Below are 21,381 nucleotides of genomic sequence, written 5' to 3' on the forward strand. Positions count from 1 at the left end.
ATGTGTCATGATCCCAGCTGTTGTAAAGGTAAAATCACTGTGTGCCAGAGGACCAAAGGGCTGCTCTCTCATAAGGGGGAGGTAGTCGATTAACCTGAGGGTCGCTATGCTTTCAGGCAAGGGACAATGCTAAAATGGTGGGATCTTCATGGTAACCACAGCCAGATCTGAGAATTGAAACTGTCTACTAATTGGCATTGCAGTCAATCATGAACCAGCCGTGCAGCCAACTGGCCCCATGCCAATTGTTGGTAGAACTGGACAAGTCAGATCTCTGGGTGAAACCTTGCTTGATAGATCATAAGTTTAATTTTTACAGTTGGTTCCCATGATGATTAGTCACTGAACATATTCACAAATATCCGATACTACACAATTTTTTTTACACCAAAGCTTCATACATGAGAATTTAGAAAGATAGGACATAGAACAGGATAGCACAGAAATAAGTGCTTTGACTCACTATGTATGTGCTAACAATGGTGCCATTCTAAACTAATCCTATCTGCTTGAGCATGATCCATATCCTTCTATTCACTGCATGTTCACGTATCTGTCTAAATGCCTCAAAAGTTGCAGTTGCATCTCTTCTGCAGCCCTCCCCACCACACTTGCAGGTATCTATCACAATGCGTAAATAAACTTGTTTTGCAAATCTTCTTTAAAATTCCCCCTCTCACGCTAAACCAATACCCTTAGTATTTGACATTTCCACCCTGGGCAAAGGGCTCTCACTATCCAACCTATCCATGCCTCTCATAACAGGTCACTCACCGTTTCCAGTGCTCTAGCGAAAACAATCCATGTTTGTCCAATGTTTTCTCACAGCCAGTACACTTCAATCTAGGTCACATCCTGGTAAACCTCTTTTACATCCTGCCCAAAGGCTCCACATCCTTCCTATAGTGTGGTGACTGGAACTGTATACAATATTCCAAAATTGAGGCCTCACCGAAGTTTAATATAGTTGCACGTGATTTTAATACTCAGTGCATGGATGGATAAGACTGTATGTCTTCTTTAACACCTTATCCACTTGTTTGCCACTTTCAGGGAGCTATGAACTTGCACCATTAGATCCCTCTGTATATCAGTTCTCCTAAGAGTCCTACCATTTACAGTATACTTTCCTCTTGAATTTGACTTCCCAAAATGCATCACCTCACACTTAAACTCCATCTGCCATTTCTCCAACCAACTTCAATTTGTATCCTGCTATATTCTTTGGCAGCCTTCCTCGCTATCCACAACTCCATCAATTTTTATGTCATCCTCAAACTTACTATTCTGACCACTTACATTCTGGTTCAGATCATTTTAAATGTTACAAACAACAGAGGTCCTAACTTTGATTCTTGTGAAACACTGTTGGTCACAGACCTTCAGGCAGAAAAACAAACCTCCACAACTGTCTTTTATGACCAAGTCAATTTTCTATCTAACTTACCAACTCACCATGGATCCCATCAGGCCCTGGAAGCTAATGCCGTAGCATTCAACACATCTGCCACCACCACCTCTTTAATATTGACATGCTCCACAATAGCAATAGACACTTCCCTGATCTGAGCACCATCCATGTCCTTCTCAGTGATGCAAAGTACTTATAAAGAATGTCACCCACTTCCTCAGGCTCCATATATACTCCTTGAACAAACCCACCCATTCCATAACTATCCTGTTGCTATTAATTTTTTTGTACGACACCTTGCAATTCTCTTTAATCGTACTCACCAAGAACATTTTGTGAGCCCTTTTAGCCCTTCTAATTACTTACTTTAGTTCTTTACAGCTGCCTTTACTTTCCTCAAGGATCTTGTCTGATTTCAGATTCCTAAACCTTACACATGTTTGACTAAACTTTCTATATCTCGTCGTCTAGGGTTCCCAAATCTTGCCTTCCTCATCTTTCGTCCTCATTGGAGAATGCTATTCTTAACTCTGATCAGTAGACCATTATAAGACTCCGACATGTTAGATATGAATGTAGCCTCAAACAGTCACCCCAATTTAATTTTCTCTAATTCCTGTGTAATACTATTGTGACTTGCCTTACCCAGTTTAGCACTTTCACCTGAGGATCGGACTTATTCTTATTCAGAAGTATCTTAAAACTTACCATTATTATGATCACTGTTCTCAAAATGCCCTACCACTGATACTTCAATCACTTGGCTGGGCTGTATTCTCAATATAAGGTCTAGTATGGCCATTTTCCTAGTTGGACTAAATCATAAATCACTACAGTGCAAATAGAGGCCATTTGGCAGCGTGGCCAAGCAGTCTAAGGCACTGGATTTAAGCACTAGTCTCTAGTGAGTCGTACGTTCGAATCCCACTGCTGCCAGAATCACAGATGCAGTACTCTAAGTAGTTGCTTGTGAAAGACCGAGAAAGAGGAGATTCTGAATCGCCTCACTTCAGGGGTCTGACTCTCTCCTGGCTGGCTACAGCCAGTGTATGTGCACAAGTAAATAAAGGGTGACTTGGTGATGGGGAAAGAAGAGTAAACAGGAGATTCAGAATCTCCTCACTGTGGAAAGGGAAATCTGTTCATAAGTTTCAAGCCCAGTGAGTGATACTGTATGGTCTTCATTAACTGATACTTCAACTTTCCCTCCATTTTTTAAGCATTCAAAATGCAGTTATTAATTACTAATAAGAATCCTGTTCAAATAAACTCTCAAGTTCTGCTGTAATTTTAATTTCAATTCCTGGTAGCCCCAAAGACAACATTTTGACCAAAGTGGCATGGTAACAAAGCTACTGAGGACTCCAGTGTTTCTCCAGTCAACACATGGAGCTGAATACTCTTTCTACTGGAAAGAAAAGGAACTTGCCTGCATCTCTCCCCACCCCTAAACAAAAACACAGAGAAAGAGGCTTTGATTCATTGTGCCATGTACATCATGGTATGAACAAAAATGCTGTTCAACTTTGTCCACTCCTCCCCAGTTCTTTTTCTGTTCTCTGTTTCTCCCAAACATTTCTCCCACCTCATTTTGTCTGATCCTCATTGTGAACAGGGCCATTGTAGAAATATTGTTATTGATAAGGTATACTTTCAGGTCTGACACTGCTGTTACATCCTGCCAGATCTCTCTTCATTACTCTTTATTCACATTCCATTTTATTTGTTGCAGCACATTTCAGTAGCATCTCAATGGTTCAAGGTTTGTGCAAAGATTTGTAGCTCGGGTGCTCGTTGTTGTGGTTCTGTTCGCCGAGCTGGAAGTTTATTGTTGCAAACGTTTCGTCCCCTGGCTAGGCGACATCATCAGTGCTTTGGAGCCTCCTGCGAAGCGCTTCTTTGATGTTTCTTCCGGTATTTATAGTGGTCTGTCCTTGCCGCTTCCGGGTGTCAGTTTCAGCTGTCCGCTGTAGTGGTTGGTATATTGGGTCCAGGTCGATGTGTTTGTTGATGGAGTTTGTGGATGAATGCCATGCCTCTAGGAATTCCCTGGCTGTTCTCTGTCTGGCTTGCCCTATGATAGTAGTGTTTTCCCAGTCGAATTCATGTTGCTTGTTGTTCTGCGTGTGTGACATAGGGCAAGCCAGACAGAGAACAGCCAGGGAATTCCTAGAGGCATGGCATTCATCCACAAACTCCATCAACAAACACATCGACCTGGACCCAATATACCAACCACTACAGCGGACAGCTGAAACTGACACCCGGAAGCGGCAAGGACAGACCACTATAAATACCGGAAGAAACATCAAAGAAGCGCTTCGCAGGAGGCTCCAAAGCACTGATGATGTCCCCTAGCCAGGGGACGAAACGTTTGCAACAAAAACTTCCAGCTCGGCGAACAGAACCACAACATCTCAATGGTATAAAAATTTCATTTTTGACTTTTGAAAATATGATATCTCTTGTCTTAACAGTTGACAGGAAGGAAGAAGTCTTGGGTTACAGAAGGATAGAAAAGGATTGGTATGGGCAGATGAAATTTAATCCTGATAGGTGTGATGCAGTGCACTTCTAAAGTTTAAAAATGACACAACACCAGGTAATAGTCCAACAGGTTTATTTGGAAGTACAAGCTTTCGGAGCACATCAGGTAGGTAGGTAGGTCGGGGTAGAATCATAGGACACAATTTATAGTCGAAGATCAAAGTGTCATACAACTGATGCGAAATATTGAACAAACCTAGATTGCCGTTAAATAATCACTTTGAATGGGAATGCAGGTTTTGAGTGATTACTTGAGGTTTTATTATTAAAAAAAAGTGTCTTTTCAATTTAGACCATGTATTAAAGGTGTGAGGTTAGGATCTGTCTGTATCCCAATCTGGAGTCCTATTACTAAAGTAGGAATTTATAAAACGTCATATGTTTTGACTGACTGCAGATAGTGTGCTTTTTGATCAAAATGGAATATATCTGCAGATATAAATCTGCAAATGCAAACTTACCTCATTGACTTGTGTATGTGCATGTATGTATGTGACTGAGAGACTGTGTACATGAGAGAGTGTGCGTGTGCTTGATAGAGTATGTGCAAAAGTGATGGAGTATATGCCTGTGAGATGGTGTACACGTGAGTGAGTGTGTAGGGTGTGTGTGCCTGAGTCTGAGAGAGCGCGTGAGCATGAGACAGGGTGTGTGTGTGTGTGTGTGTGTGTGTGTGTGTGTATGTGTATGTATTGTGTAGTGGAATCAAATGTAGTGTGACATGAACGCAAGATCTCGGTTGAGGCCATCCTCTTAAGTACCAGACTCGGCTATCAGCCTCTGCTCGATGACTTTGTTGTGTATAAAGGTTTTTTTTTTACGGACAGACAAACTCTAACCTCACACATTTAATGCATTGGTTGAGCTGAGTTGTCATTTGTTTTTTAATAAAACCTTAAGTTATCTCAAGACTGAAACTTGAAATAAGTCCTGGGATTTACATATTAATCACTTGAAACCTGCATTCTCGTTTAAAGTGATTAAGATTTAACAGCAGTCTAGGCTTGTTCAGTACTTTGCAATAGTTGTTTCATCTTTTGCTGTAAATTCTGTGTCTTATAATCCTACCCCACTAGCTACTGACAAAGGAGCAGCGCTCCGAAAGTTTGTACTTCCAAATAAATCTGTTGACTATAATGTGGTGTTGTGTGATTTTTAACTTTGGCTATCCCAGTCCAGCACTGGCACCTCCACATAATCACATTTGAAGTAGCAAGACAAGGAAGTACTCAATGAATGGCAGGGCACTTGGAAACTGAGGGGCAGAGAAATCTTAGGTGCTAATCCACTGACCCCTGAAGGTTAGTAGGGTAGTTAAGAAGGCATGTGGGCACTTGCTTTAATCCATTGAGACACAGAGTATAAGAGCAGGTGAACAGTGCAGAACTTTGGTTAGGCCACAGCTGGAATTATTTGTGCAGTTCTGACCATTATACTATGGGAGTAAAGTGATTGCATTGAAGGGGGTGCAGAATATCTTCACCAGGATATTGCCTGGGATAGAGCATTTTAGTTTGATTAGATTCTCTACCGAATGGAAACTGGCCCTTCAGCCCAACAAGTCCATATTGACCCTTCGAAGAATAACCCACACAGACCCATACTCCTACTCCCTAATATGCACCTAAGACTATGGGCAGTTTAGCCTGGCCAATTCACTTGGCCTCACCTTTGGACTTTGGGAGGAAACCGACACAAACTCCACACGGACAGTCGCCTGAGATGGGAATTGAATCCGGATCCCTGACACTGTGATGCAGCAGTACTGACCACTGAGCCAAGGTGCCACCCCAAGAACAAATCTCAGTCCACCCGAGGTGAGACTTGAACCCACATTTCCTGGTTTAGGAAACCAGCGCCATATCCATTAGGCCATTGCGGCCACAAATATGAAATTTAGATATGAAGAGAAGCTGGAAAAGTAAAGGTTGTTTTCTTTGGAACAGAGAGAGTTGAGGGGGTTACCTAATAGAGGTGTATAAGACAATGAGGACTATTGCCGTACTTTGTTGTGGAGGAGATAAAGGATTTTACTGAATTTCACTGGACAGCCAACTTTGACAGGATCTTCCACAATACTTTCTTGACTGAGTGAATTAAAACTGACTGATCTCCAGCATCTGCAGTCCTCACTTTCTCCTGAATGAATTAAAAGCTTTGGTCAGGCGAATGAAGGCCATATGGAGTGGTTGGTGGTGTTCCTGACAGTTTACTTGGAATTGCCGAGCAGTGAAAATTCAGTCAGAATCTATACTGGCTTTCAGGAAGGATTTCATCCGAGATTGGAGAAAAGCACACAACAAGGATTCAAGCCTTGATCTTCCCAGTGTTAGAAATAAGGGAGATTCCTTGGTAGCTCCCGCAGTCCACTTTGTCTTTTTTCTTGAAGATAGTGGTGGTGGAAGCATCCCTAAGATGAACAGGGATTCCTTCTTTGTCCTAGATTTTCAGGACTAGTTGATGGAGATGACAAGTAAGTTGTGCTCCTCCACGTTTGAAATTTTCTGCTGGAATCCCATCTACTCCTGCAGGTTTTCCATTCCTTATTTGTCTAATGGAGACTCTGCCACAGTCCACTTTCATCTTTGGGGAATTGGGGGATTTCCTCAAGCATGTCCATATTGATGATTAATTTGCAGTTTAGAAGTTCTTTGAAGCATTCTTTTTATCAGAGGCTGATGTTTCTCTGACTCTCAAAAGGTTGTCATCCCAACTCCACACTGATTAGAGACCAAGGTTTCTTTGGTCCTGTGCTTTGGTGCTGAAGCAGCTTTTCAGCAAGGAATTGCAGCTCCTTAGCTTTCTCAGTCCTTGGTTCTTGATTTTCCTAATAGTACTATGGAACTTTATTATTGCTGTTTGACGCATTTTCCTCTTTGGTGAAGTCATTTTGCAAGGTACCAAGAGCTTTGCTCCTTTTGTCAATGAGGTCCCTGTTGATCGTTCCCATCAAACTAATCTTGGCATTTGCTGGTCTGTATTCAATAGCTGCTTCATAACATACAATAGCAGTTTTGAGCTGTTTCCAGATTTCCCCCCACTCCATTTCAATGAACTCTTTGGCGATTTTGGTGAAGACGTTGGAAGTTCGGTAATATAACAGAATCCTTTGAGGTCAAGATAAGGGGTGTGTCATCATCCCCACCCTTTTCTCTATCTTCATTGTCACCATTCTTCATCTTGTCAAGAACAAGTTTCCCGGTAATGTGAACATTGTCTATAGGATAGATGGAAAACTTTTCATCCTCAATTGGTTGAAATCCAAGAAGAATTCTTTTGAATCTTCAAGCCTCTCTTAATACCTCCACGGAAGCATACCAAAGAATTGCCTCAAACCCTTTACCAAACCATCCTAGGTCAAGTTCCCGTCCCTCCCTCCATTAAGATCAACAGAGAAATCCTCCCAAACATGGAACATATCTCCTATCTGGTAAGCTAATTCTTTGTTTTATTCATTCACAGGATGAGGGCATTACTGGCTGGGTCAGTATTTCTTGCCCATTCCTGGTTGCTGAGAGCCAACCACATTGCTGTGGGTCTAGACTCGCATGTAGGCCAGTCCAGGTACGGATGGCCATTTCCTTCCCTAAAGGACATTGCTGAACAAAATGGGGTTTTCCCAACAATGGATTTGTGGACATCCGACTCTTAATTCCAGATTTCTATTGAATTCACATTTCACCATCTGCCTTAGTACATCACCTGAGTCTCTGGATTAACAGTCCTTCAATAATACCACTAGGCCATTGCATCCCCAGCATCTAAGGCTGACATCAGCGAGGCATTTCGAATCTGCGAGCACTGTCTTCAGAAGCTTGAGGATGACAGTCTTCAACCATGACGTATGCTGATAATAATATATAAGGCAGTCATCCTTTCATTCTTCCATATGCCTCTGAAACTTGGATTACATGTAGATGCCACCTCAGGACTCTTAAGAATTACCATTGACATTCTTTGAGATGGATTCTCCACACACTTGGGAGGGCATGCTTGCTAACATCCATGTCGTTGAAGTAGCTAACAGCACCAGCATCAGGGACATGATCATTTGAAACCAATTTTGCTGCGCTAGCCACATTTTTAGGATGCCTGTGTTCCAACTACCAAAACAAATCATCTCCTATCTAAAGGGGAGCCCTCGAATGACAGGAGAGGAAACTAAGCATTTCGAAGGCTCCTTGTAGTCTTCTCTTGAGAAATGCAATATAGCTGTTAACGCATGACAACCTTTGTTTGGAAGAAACTGACCTGGAGGAAACTTTTACATGAAGGCACAATTTTTTTTGAGAAGGTCCGATGGCAAGAGGAAGAACAGTAAAGGAACACCAATGTTCTCAAGAACAAGGACCAGTTCTGGCTTCTAGAAACACCTGCGAAATGTGTAGTCAGAGATCCAGCTCTGGAATTGAGCTCAACGGTCATGCAAGGACCACACATCACATGACCAGTGATTTGTAATTTGTTAGTTCGACAATCCTGCTATTCAGCAAGTGATTACTGATGACAATGATACGGCTATGAGGGCAATGGATAGAAGTAAGGTATTCTTAATTGAAGCGTCAATAACAGCAGGATGGTGAATTAATGGATAGGAGATGGTTTAGAACAGATTTGAGGGACTTTATTTTTCCACCCAGAATTTGGTGGGGGTCTGGAATTCGCTGCCAGAGAAAGTAGTTGAAACTGCTAACCTCACAGCCTCTTACTTGGGCAAGCAGTTGAAGTATCATAACACTTAAGGAAACAAGTGTTGCAAACTGAGACTATTGTAGATTTGATGTATTTTCAGCAGTACATTTTAGATGGGCTGAAGGGCTTTTACTATATGATTCAGTGATTCATATGACTGATTTACTAGTTTTCTGCTATCTTGCTTTTGAAGTTATATCAACATTTATGCAGAGCAAGATTTTAAAGCTAACTTTGTAAGGCTTCCCTATGTTATGCTGAGTTAGGTGATATCAGTTGCACTAATCCTAAAAATGATGAGATTAAAAATCAGCCAGGATTCCCCATGGTGATTCGTATCTATTGATTATTTGTGGAAATACACATATTTGCTGATGAAAAAACAAGTCCCTCCACAGTTGAATTGGCCCTGAAGTGAGGTACCAGAGAATAAATGGAATAACTTTTCAGCACAGGCATGTGTTTTCTGGAATACATCCACTTTTACCTTGGATAGTTATTTATGTTACTTAATCATATCAGCCTTCCAAACCATCGCAGAGTTTATTTTTGTTTCCTTTCCTTCTCCGTATGCCTGCCTAAAATTTGTTACATCTCTATTTCCAGTTATAGTAAAAGGTCAGCAACTTGAAGCATTATCTCTGTTTCTCTTCCTTAACCTTTGTGCCTGAATGGTTCCAGCATTTTCTGTTTTAGACCTATTTTTCCAATCAACTTGTTTAGAGACGTTATTACACATCTCAGGAGCAAATGGGACTTGAATCCCAGTCTCCTGATTCAGGGGTAGGGACATTACCAGTGCGCCAGAGATTCAGATTCCCACCAACAACTGAATTTGGCTTTTTATGGTTGCCCTCCCACCCCACTCCAGCCTATCACCCTCACCTTGACCTCCTTCCACCTATCACATCTCCATCGCCCCTCCCCAAGTCCCTCCTCCCTACCTTTTATCTTAGCCTGCCTGGCACCCTCTCCTCATTCCTGATGAAGGGCTCTGGCCCGAAACGTCGAATTTCCTGTTCCTTGGATGCTGCCTGACCTGCTGTGCTTTAACCAGCAACACATTTTCAGCTCTGATCTCCAGCATCTGCAGACCTCACTTTTTACTCATGATTATACCCAATCAAAATCAAACCTGTGATCTTATAGTGCTCAAAAGAAATAAACTTTAAAATGATAACATTGGACTTCCTTCAATAGATACAGTAAATCTTTTGATATTTAATATATTTTGGAAGAAAAGGTTTAGGATCTGAGCCAAGTCTAATCTTGCTAGCTCATGTTTTGATGATTCCAATCTATTTTAGTTTTGCTAACCCTTTATATAGTTAAAGGTATGTTGACAAAGCTGGCATTTGTTGCTTATCTCTAACTTCCCTTGAGAAAGTGGAGATAAATCGCCACCTTGAATCACTGCACTCTGTTTGGTTTTGGTACATCCAAAGTGTAATTTGGGTGTATTCAACTGAGCAACACTGAAGGAATGACACTGGTCCAAAGTCAAGATGCTGTGATTTGGAGATGAGCTTGCAGATGGTGTTCCTGTGCACCTGCTGATCTTGACTTTATAAATGCCGCATGTTGTGGTGTCAAAGAGAGAATGTAGGTGATTCCATATTCTCTGTGAGTGGTATGTTTTCTTAGCATTGGAATATGTATACCAATTAATTTCGCATCAAGCTTTTTAAAAGTTTAAAAACTAAACATTATGTACTCTATTTCACCCAGCAAACAAACATTGGATACCAGTGAAGAGACTGGCAGTTTTATAGATTATATTAGTTCAGTTTCTAATCTCCACATGGCAGGCCTTGGATTTCTTGAAGATATAATTCTTTTAAAGTCGAAATGACATGCTGTAAAGTAAATTGTTCACAGCAAATTGAAAGAATAGAAACCTATAAACTAGGAGTACAGATGGTCTCTTTGAGTATGTGCCACCATTTAATAAGATCATGGTTGATCTGAATGTGCCTGAACTTCCTATTCTTAATTTCCCCATTACCTTTGACTTCTTTCTTAAATGTGAATCTGTTCATCTTAGCTTCCTCCACTGATCCCTGTGGAAAGAATTCTAATATCACCTGAGAAGGGGCAAAAAAAACCCTTATCTCAGTTTTAAATGGGTTGTTGTTAAGCTGTATCTTCTGGGTCTCATTTCTCCCACAGTCGGAAACATCCTTACAGCATCTACATGTCAAGTCATCTTAGATGTTTCAATAAGATTATCTGTCATTATTGTAACTTTCTTCAGGTTTCTTCTGGTCACATACTTAAGTATTTGGTTTTAAGGTGAGTTTTGACTGGAACCAATTCGTTTTTGGTTGATTACTGTCTTACAAATACTGATTCTGTTAGATCTGCTTGAAAATCAGCTGTTAGCAGATCTTTTAAACAGGAAAAAAAATTGCTGTCAGATTATGTGGTTTTTCACAAGTTCTAGGTGCTTTCTAAAAAAAACGTGTAGTGTTCATGTTAATTCCACATCGTATATGTTGGGTTAACGCTTCTGAGACCCACCCAGTCTAGTTAGGATGGGGAATGCCCTCATGCTACTAAGGAAAAATGGTAGTGATCATTGAGTTTTTTTATGGAGGATGGTTATATTCTGCTTTGTTGGAGATGGTCATTGTCTAGCACTTGCATTGTGAGTGACTTTCCCAAACGGAAGCCTGAAGTTTGACCAGGTCTTGCATGCAGGCAGAGCCTACATTATTGGAGGAGTTGTGAACATTCCCACTTTTAACCTTATCAATTTTTTAAATATATTGTATATTTCTGCCTTCATAAGACTACTTTTTCTTGTTTGAGAATGTTTGTTAACTAATCTACAAGATTCAAGTGACACAACGTGATTCTAGACATCATTCTGTAAATTTAGTCGGGACAGTAATTGTTCAAGAAAATGATACCTAGTATTTTTGTTCTTCTCTTTTAGTTAGCTGTGTGTCAATGGAAAATAAATCAGAAGAATTGTGTATATTACTAGTGCTTGTAGGTGTGCTTTTTACTGATATATCACATTTGATGAAATTTATACTGATGCACTAATTTGGTTAAATGAAATAAGTGGAGCATGTAGGCATAAATATCGGCATAGATTAGTTGAGTTGCAGAGCCTACTTTGCCATGAATTTTATATTGCATTTGCCATTTAGTAGCATCTTTGATATAGTTTGCCTGACAAATTAGTTGTTTTGTGAGAAATAATGTGCTTGGATTCATCTGCATGATTACAATAAAGTACAGTACTTGTGTAAACTGATAAACTAAACAATTGAGATTTTTTTTGTCAGCTACAACACTTGTTTGTCTATTTCATTCTTATTCCTAATAGAAATATTGGAATCGAATACTGTTGTACAGGTAATACATTATTTCTATTTTTATTTACTATTTTTGTATTAATACACCTTTGTGGTTTGAAAATTAAAACATTCTGTAATTATATGCATATTTTAACTCTGAGCTCTATTTCTTTCAAGCCACCATTAACCTTTGAAGGAAATAAGCAGAAGTCAGGTATAACTCAGGCTTACTATTGAGTGTTTTTTTTTCAGTAAAAAGAGTAAATTTTAAGACTGGTGTGTTTTGTTTTCCCTTCCAATCAAAGTTGTTCTGTTTTTCTTATGTTTCAGATCTAGTTGCAGAGCTTGGATTAATTGATGCAGGGGATATAGAAGGTAATTATCATATGTCTTAATGATGCATTCATGATTCATTAAAGTATTGACATATCAGTTATTGAAAAGATAAAATAAGCAAGTTTGAGCAGATTGAAGGAATTTAATATCTGAATATGGAAGATCTTCAGCAAAACATTTGAATATTATTGTACAGATGTGCTCAGTGGTTCTGAATTATAATGTTGGCTTTAGTAAAAAGGTAAAGTATATGCTTCTAAAATATGGTACTGTATTAATGTGAAGCCTAAAGAATGGGAAACGTCTTTTGAATGATGCATTTGCATTTGGTTTCAATGCAGTCACAAGACAATGCTAGATGGAGTTACTTCACACTTAGATGAAACTGATATAGCATGATGATTAATACCAAAATTATTCTATATAATAGTTCCAGGTTACTTTGATTTCCTCATCCATGCTGAAGAATGATTTTTTTTGTGAAACCGATGCTTGCTGTCAGTGTGATTGCAAGTTTATGACATTTCACTCCTTATTTTACTTAGTTTGAACATCTGCAATAGTAGAATACATATTGTACATAAATAAAACTTCTATTTTCTAAAATAATTGGGATGATAATATGAATGTTCTAAAAATCCACATTTTTCCTATAGAGAAAGATAGAATTTGTGAAGCGTTTTAGGATGCTTTGCATTCAATATATTCTCTTCAGCTTTTTCATTTTCTGGTCCTGAAAGCATTGGAAGCATTCTACTTTATTACATATCTTTTGGAATTTAGTGATACATTTGCCAAGTACTCAGAATTGCTAACTCACAGAATCTGAAAGGGGAAAATAAGTCACCCAGCTTCCCAAAGCACACTGCAACCCAATGAAGTACTTTGTAGTTATTGTTAAAATATAGGAAACACAACCAAAAGTATACACAGCAAACATCCATATTACATTTCTACCGTGATTATTATAGTGAACAATCTCGTTTGTGATGTTGATCAAGGAATAGATATTGGCCAGGACTTTGAGGATGATTTAGTGCAGTGCTATATCTATCCCATCGTATAGGAACAAGAATAGTTTATTGAGCCAGTTGAGCTTGTTCCACAATTCAATGAAATCATGGCTGATCCGTGACCTAACGCCACATTCTGCCTTTGGCCCATATCCTTTAATTTTGTTTGTGAAGCAAAGCTTTATCTATCTTAGATTTAAAATGAATGTGATCCTGCATCCACTGCAATTTGTGGAAGAAAATTTCAAACATCCACCATCCTTTGTGTCGAAGTTCTTTTAAACAACTCACCTGAATGGTCACCTAATTGTAAGACTGTGTCCCCTAGGTCTATGGTTGTCAATTGGCGGAACTAGATCATCTTTACCTATCCTGTCTTTTCCCCTCAATATCTTGAAAACCTTTGATTAGATCACCCCTTTACCTTCCAAATTCTGGAGTAAACAGGCCTAATTTATGTAATCGCTCCTCGTAACACTTGAAGTCCAGGTATCATTCTTGTAAATCTACATTGTAATACTTCGAGGCCAATTCTTCCCTTCTAATGTGTAGTGCCCTAATCTGCTGTCAATGCTCACAAGTAGGATTTAATCACTGTTTTAATAACTGCTGCATCCGTATATTCCAATCCTCTAGATAAAGGCCAGCATTCTGTTAGCTTTCTTAATTATTTTCTTCACCAGTTCATGATATTTAAAGGTCTGTGCATCTGAATCCCGAAGTCTCTTCAGACATGTACTGTATTTAACTTAAGGCCATCTAGAAAGTACTCTGATCTATCCTTTTTCAGTCCAACTTTGCACTTGCACTTGTCCCAGCATGGAGGTGTCGTACGGCATTGAGATCTGCTTCAGCAGCAGCTTCCAGGCATTCCAGGAGCCTAGTATGGGATTCTGATTCTGGCGTGGAGGCCTCATTCCGGGTAATCCAGCAGGCTGGCAGACATGGGGGATGACTTTGGCGGCTTCCGGGTATTCCAACATATACTGTTTCAATTGGCTTTCCCTGCACTGAAATTGGTCTGGATGAACATTGCCTTTTCTTTACTTATTTTTTTCCCTCTTACCTATGACTTATGTTATTAATACAGGCACCATGGTATAGCAACTTATAAAAGGTTTCGCTTTTTTAAATAAAAATATATGTGACAATAAATTACTGTTCTATTCTATAACAATCTCCCACAATGTCAGCAAAATTTGGAGCTGATCATCTTCAAGAAGCAAGGAAGAGGACATGCCCCTACCAATATTAGTGGAACTGAGTTGCAAACGGTCAAGACCATCAAGTTCCTAGAGGTGACAGTCATGAACAATCTGTCCTGGACTACCCACATTGATGCGGCAGTCAAGAAGGCATAACAAGATCTCCTCTTCCTCAGGAGGCTAAGAAAATTCAGCCTGTTCATAAGAACCCTCACCAACCTTTACAGATGCATCACAGGACCACAAAAAGACCATAAGAAAGTTGTGAACACAGCCCAGGCCATCACACAAGCTGACCTTCCTTCCATTGACTCCATCTACATTTGTTGCCATGAAAAGGCAACCAACATCATTAAAGACCCCTCCCAGTCCAGATATAATCTCTTCCGACCTCTTCCATCAGGCAGAAGACACAAAAACACAAACACTTTTATCAGTAGGTTCAAGAACAGCTGCTTCTGAATGGACCTCTCAAATTTTAAATCTAATGATCATCTTGCTGTTTGTACCTTCCTTTGCAGCCGTAACTTTGTATTCCTCGCTCTGTTCAGTCACGTTATGATCTGCCTGTACTGAGCATAAAACCAAACGTCATGTGACAATAAATTGAATCAAAAATATTGAGCTTCATGTGGCACAGTTTTACCCACTCACTTAGCATAAAATTACAGACAGACATTGATAGACTATCATCTATACTGTCTGTAATGCTGCCTAACACTCTTGACCATCAGCAAATTGGGATATGTGACTTTCTATGCCATTATCCAAGTCATTAATAAATAATGTGAATATTTGATGCCATAACACAAAAGGCATATATGGAGCCTTTGTTTAACATTTCATCTCATCATACCTTCAACAGTATAGCAGTCAATCAGTCCACACTGGAGTGTCTGCCTTAATTTTGTAATCAAGTCCTGGAACATATCTTAAGCCGACAACCTTCTGACTCTGACTTGCACAAGTAAACACAGATGTCAGTAAAGTAAGGCATAGTGTATAATCCAAACATTATGTTGCTAACATGAACCATAGCCACAAGCCAGCAAGGAGTTACTCTGAATCTATGAGTGCCACATTGAATAGTGCAGAACGCTCAATCACACTATGCCCGTCAAACCCCAAGAGTTGTTGCCTAATAACTCTAACCCTAAACTGTTTGAATCTGTGCTGAACTACAGTGTTCATCAATGTGTAAAAACTGTTCAAAAGGTGCGCAATGTAGAGATTAATATTCCAACTTTGCATTTCCCAGTCCTGTATTTACCTATCAATCATACATGTTGGAAATTTAACTGTACAAAACATGATTTTTTTTTGTACAGATTATGATGCAGCGTGCACCCAAGTTTTCATCATCAGTATCAACAGATGAAACTTGATTTTTTTTTTGGGGTGTGGTGTGAAGAAATTAAGGAAATGAGAATTGTTATAATTCATTAAATGATGAGAGATTCATATCAAATTGGAATCATTGTTAGTTTTCTATTTGATGAACAAAAGTATGCATTTATACACTAAGTTATACTTCTAAGATATGCAGACTATTCCTCACATAATATATATTCTGAAACCTGTTAACTTAAGAGGCAGCCATTTTAGACATGATTTAAGCATATAATAAGTATCTCATTTCCCTGAGTTTGCAAGATTAAGGAGCAATCATATTGAAGGATTTTTAAGATGTTTGGATTTGTCAGGGATATAAAGAGAATCTGTTCTCTCTGTTTGAAGAATCCAGAATAATGTTGAACCATTCAAGGATGTTAGCAGGAAGTGGTCCTCATACAAAGAGAAGTGAAATTCTGGAGCATGTCTTTTCCCCCAGAATGCTGTGAAGGCAGGGCCAGTTGAAAAATCTCAGAATGCAGATTATTTTAGATAAGGACATTAAAAAATTTGGAACCAAGTCAGCCCAAATGAGTTGAAGTACAGATCAACCATCATCAAGTTGAATGACAGAGCAAGCAGAAGGAACTCTAAGCTTATTCCTGTTCCATTTTGTTTGATGATCATAATTGAGCGAGGAATGTTGTTTTGGACACCACTTTTTTTTAAATAGTGTGCCTGAACTGACAGCTTCAGATGGCAAACCCTAAATGTGGCATACTTGCAGAATGCTGCAGTGTAAACCTACAAATCCTGGAGTGGAAACTGAGTTTATAACTTTGGCAGTAAGGTATGGATGTTTCTTTTACAGATGTCTCAGACTGGGACTCTTTCAGTGCTTCAGGCAAAAATGTATCACCCTACCTGTTTAGTTCTGTGCCACAAGTGCATCAAGTTACGAATGCTGACAAATCAACACTACCCCCATTCGAATCACCAAAGAGCCTCGTAAGCAAACTGAAGTCAAATTCTGAAGAGACCACGTGTGTTTACAGAACATCACTGTCACCTGATTTATCGAAAACTAAATTGACTGCACATCCTTTAATGCAATATCAAAGTTCTCCAGAGCCTGAACTCAAAAATACTCCGTCAGTTAAATTGGAAAATAAAAATGGTATGTATGAAGAAGTTATGTTTTATACTTGAGTTTTAGACACTATTGATAACTCCTAAATTCAGTGTTGCCACTCTTAAAATCAATTTGTTTCATTATAAGGTAATCTCAAGAAGTAAATAAGTGGTCACAGACTTTGATTACTGAATTGTGAGACAAGTGTTTGAATACAATCAAAAAATACCTACAGTATTATGCAGTTGGAATTTTAAAACATCTTGAAATTACATCATATAATGTTGAGTAAGATTAGGATCATAGTCTCAGGACAAGTGAGAAGTCATTTCAGAATTCTTTGATGTGAAGTTGTGATTTTTGGCATGGATGCTCCATTGTCAAGGGCATTCACGGATGAGATGGACAGATTTTTGGCTGCTTCGAGTCAAATAATTATAGGGAATAAACAAGAAGGTTGGGTTAAGGCACAAGATTGGCCCTGAGTGAGAGAGCAGGTTCAAGGGACTGATTTATTCTTGTTGCTTTTGATCTTGAAGCAGTGGTATGACTCAATTTAAAGTACATTCAAATATGGAATAGAATGAAGAAATGCAACTAATTCACTTTTGGTGAGATAGTGAAGCAAAACACTGAGGATGCTAGAAATGCTGGAAGTACTTTTCTTTGAGGTATTTTAGGTGTTGGAGGTGATTTCCTCAAATTCCAGGAGCAGCAATTATTGTTTTATATGCTGTTGCATTGTTTTGAAATTTTGGAGAAAAAAAAGTCAAACCAATGGCACTTTTAAAAGTGAGAAAGACAGACAAAAGGCAGCAACCACATGGTCATTGGGGCACGATAGAAAGAAACCTACACTGTCAACTGGCATAGCAGTGAATCTGCACAGTTTCTGCCTTTACTGTTTGACTTTGTGTATCTCTGGGCATCCGAGTGCGTCTGGGAAAAATTAACAAACAGCGAAATTCACAGCTGACCTTGGAGGAACCTGTGTGGGAGAGCTCACAGGAGGAACAGATAAATGTATAATTTTTAACATGTAACCTTGTTGTAAGTCTGCAGTAGTGAGTAGAATGGGTTCTTCCTTGACTATATGTTTTATTGAAATCTGTCTCTTGATTTAATTTTCAAAATATAAACCGTAAGCACTAAGTTAGCCTGGAGCATTTTTTTTTTAGCAAAAAGGCAGTGCTATTTTTTAGATCTATAGATTGTGAAGGAATGAAGATGGCCTTTAGTAGAGTGATATGCTGCTCTTGTTGGATGTGAGAGTTTAGGGAGAGTTTCCATGTTATTGATGATTGTCTGTAGGAAGTGTCTTTGGTTGTGAATCCTGTCATATCGCCTGGATCAAGAGGAGCGACAGTGAGAGGCAATGAGGAATTTTTAAGAGCTGGGGGTGTGATGGATGGCAGTTATGAGAGGAGAGAAAAGCTGCGGATACTGTCAGATGGCTTAAATCCAGGAAAGGTAGGAGAGGTAGGCAGGTAGCAAAAGAGTCTTCTGTGGCTCCCCCTATTTCAAACAAGTATTCTGTTTTGGAAAATGTAGGGGGTGATGGACTCTCAAGGGAATGTAGCACGAACAGTCAAGTTTCTGGTATTGAGACAAGTTCTAGAGTAATGAGGGGTATGTCAGGTTCCAAGTGAACGAATGTGGTAAGGGACTGTCTAGTTAGAAGCACAGACAGACATTTCTGCAGCCAGCAGCCAAAAATCTAAATGGAGTGTTGCCTCCCTAGTGCCAGAGTGGGTGCAGAAATTTTGGAAGGTTACCTCAGACTAAAACAGGATCTTGATTAAATGGGCCAATGGGCTGAGGATTGGCAGATGGAGTTTAATTGAGATAAATGCGAAATGCTGTATTTTGGAAAAGCAAATCAGAGCAGGAATTATACAGTTAATGGTAAGGTCCTAGGGAGTGTTGCTGAATAAGGAGATCCTCGAGTGCAGTTTCACAGTTTCTTGAAAGTGGAGTCACAGATAGTTAGGATCGTGAAGAAGGCTTTTGGTATGCTTTCCTTTATTGGTCAGAGCATTTTGTATAGCAGTTAGGAGATCATGTTGTTCCTGTACAGGGCATTGATTAGGCCATTTTTGGAATATTGCATACAATTCCGGTCTTCCTATCGGAAAGATGTGAAACTTGGAAGGGTTCAGAAAAGATTTAGTAAAGGACGTTGCCCATGTTGGAGGACTTGAATTGTAGGGAGAGGTTGATTAGGCTGGGGTTGTTTTCTCTGGAGCGTCAGAGGCTGAGAGGTGACCTTTATAGAGGTTTATAAAATCATTAGGGGCATGTAAAGGATAGATAGACAGTCTTTTCTCTGGGGTGGGTGAGTCCAGAACTAAAGGCATAGGTTTAGGGTGAGGGGGGAAAGATATAAAAGGGACTTAAGGGGTAGTTTTTTCATGCATAGGGTGGTGCGTGTATGGAATGAGCTGTCTGAAGAAGTGGTGGAGGCTTATACAATTACAGCATTTAAAAGGCATCTGGATGGTTATGTGAATAGAAAGGTTTTCGAGTGATATGGATCAAGTGCTGGCAAATGGGACTAGATTTGGTTAGGATAACTGGTTAGCATGGATGAGTTGGATTGAATGATCTGTTTCCGTGTTATACATCTCTATGATTTTATGACTGTACTTCGCTGGTCTGGTATCACCTGTGGAGAACGAAAAACATTAAAGATAGTTATACCAAGCATTTTATGTTTTTCTAACTACTTACTTCAACATAGTAAAATTTATGTACTGATAGGCACAACTTTTATTTTTGTTGAAACAACAGGATATTGCATAATTGTTTTTCTAATGTTATCATATTGATGGTATTTTCTGTGGGATCATTTGATGGAATTAAAGAAATTTCATAGGATTTTATAACTTTCCAATTTGTGCTAAGCACCAGATGTAGTTTTCCTCTGATTTGATCTTAGCCAACAAAATATAAAGAAACACGTGATCTTCACTCATCTTTCCTTTGTCAAAGGGAAAGCTAATCATTTTTGTCAGAATTTGATAGCTGTGAGTTGAATATTGGCCTTATGGTGCTTACTAAAACATATTTCTTACTAACACAAACAGACAATCTGCCAATTTTGTCCATGCACTTATATCAACTATGGGATGCAGAGTACTTGCTTGTCACAATTGCTGAAAAATGGTGAAACATCTGATTTCTCAATTGTGCTTGTTTCAATCACAATTTGTTACAGTATTGACTAAGGAAATTTATGCACCTCTTAAGAAATGTATCTATTAAGCTACTAATAAATTTGTAAATGTATCTTCAGAGTCCGATCTGAAAATATCTCTATTGAAAGATGAAGATAATGAAAAAGAGAACTATGACTGGAATATGGAGAAGGTGAGATATTCATGAATGACTGTGATAGTAAATTTAGTTTTGCATTTTACTGAATTTTTTAATGCAAAATGATTTTCTTAAAAAATTAAAACGCTGTATGGTTTACTTGAAATAAATCATCCAGTAATTAAATACAATTCACAAAAGTTTCTAATTATGTTAGCTCAATATAGGTGTAGCATTTTCAATCCAGAAACAGTGCATTGTTTGTAACTTGTTATAAACTCCATACCTTAAAACAAATGCACAAGCTGGCATTGATTGAACCTGCCAAATTAATAGTTGAGTGCAATTTTAAATAGTGAGGCAATTAAAGAATTGTAGAGTTGATTTTTACCATGATCACCAACTGAGACTTGAAAGTAATATTGGCAAAACTCTCAAATAGACAATAAATTTTGCTAACCAACTGCAACATCTACAAAGGGGCTTCTCTCTTATCACTATTTTCCTTACTATTCAAGTTACAAACTAGCTTTTCAGTAATTGCTACTTGTGATGCATCTAGGTTCACAGATGTACATTCACTGAATCTTTACTTGCATTGCACTTCCTAAGAATTGGCATTCCAATATTTGTTTCTATTCATTAACTACAAGGAGGATGCTTGCTAACTAACTTTTTAAAAAAAAATTGTCTTAGTTCAGAAAATGTAACATCATATTATGTTAGTGTCATAAGACCGTTATGGTTTGAATGAATTATGAGAACTTACTGTATTTACATTCCATTTGCCACCAAGTGGGTGTCCTGTTTATCTAGAAAAATAGCAATTGGCAGTGGGGATATTGGAAAATTTTAATCAGGCCACGTAACTTTTTTTAGTTTATTTCTCAATCTAAATAATTAAGTATTTTGTACATAAAGTACAAAGAAATTTGGAAGATAGGCTTTTATCTCTCCACTCTGGACGCTTCCTGCCTCTACTCCTGATGAAGGGCTTTTGCGCGAAACGTCGATTTTCCTGCTCCTCGGATGCTGCCTGACCTGCTGTGCTTTTCCAGCACCACTCTGATCTAAACAATAGGAACGTGTT

The 21,381-nt window shown here is 38.9% G+C and overlaps 1 protein-coding gene across 5 annotated transcripts in view; it reads left to right on the forward strand.

The window, feature by feature from the left end:
• Positions 1-21,381, forward strand: part of si:ch211-272n13.3 (ankyrin repeat domain-containing protein 26) — a 157,274-nt gene that overhangs the window by 66,422 nt on the left and 69,471 nt on the right. For all 5 annotated transcript variants that reach the window (XM_060839792.1, XM_060839797.1, XM_060839794.1 and 2 more), the window contains 5 exons: positions 11,988-12,016; positions 12,136-12,172; positions 12,289-12,333; positions 16,716-17,021; positions 20,272-20,345. In XM_060839792.1, coding sequence (XP_060695775.1) covers positions 11,988-12,016; positions 12,136-12,172; positions 12,289-12,333; positions 16,716-17,021; positions 20,272-20,345 — 491 coding nt within the window. The remainder of the gene's footprint in view (positions 1-11,987; positions 12,017-12,135; positions 12,173-12,288; positions 12,334-16,715; positions 17,022-20,271; positions 20,346-21,381) is intronic.

The sequence above is a fragment of the Hemiscyllium ocellatum genome, chromosome 19 (genome assembly GCF_020745735.1).
Source record: "Hemiscyllium ocellatum isolate sHemOce1 chromosome 19, sHemOce1.pat.X.cur, whole genome shotgun sequence".
Classification (NCBI taxonomy): domain Eukaryota; kingdom Metazoa; phylum Chordata; class Chondrichthyes; order Orectolobiformes; family Hemiscylliidae; genus Hemiscyllium; species Hemiscyllium ocellatum.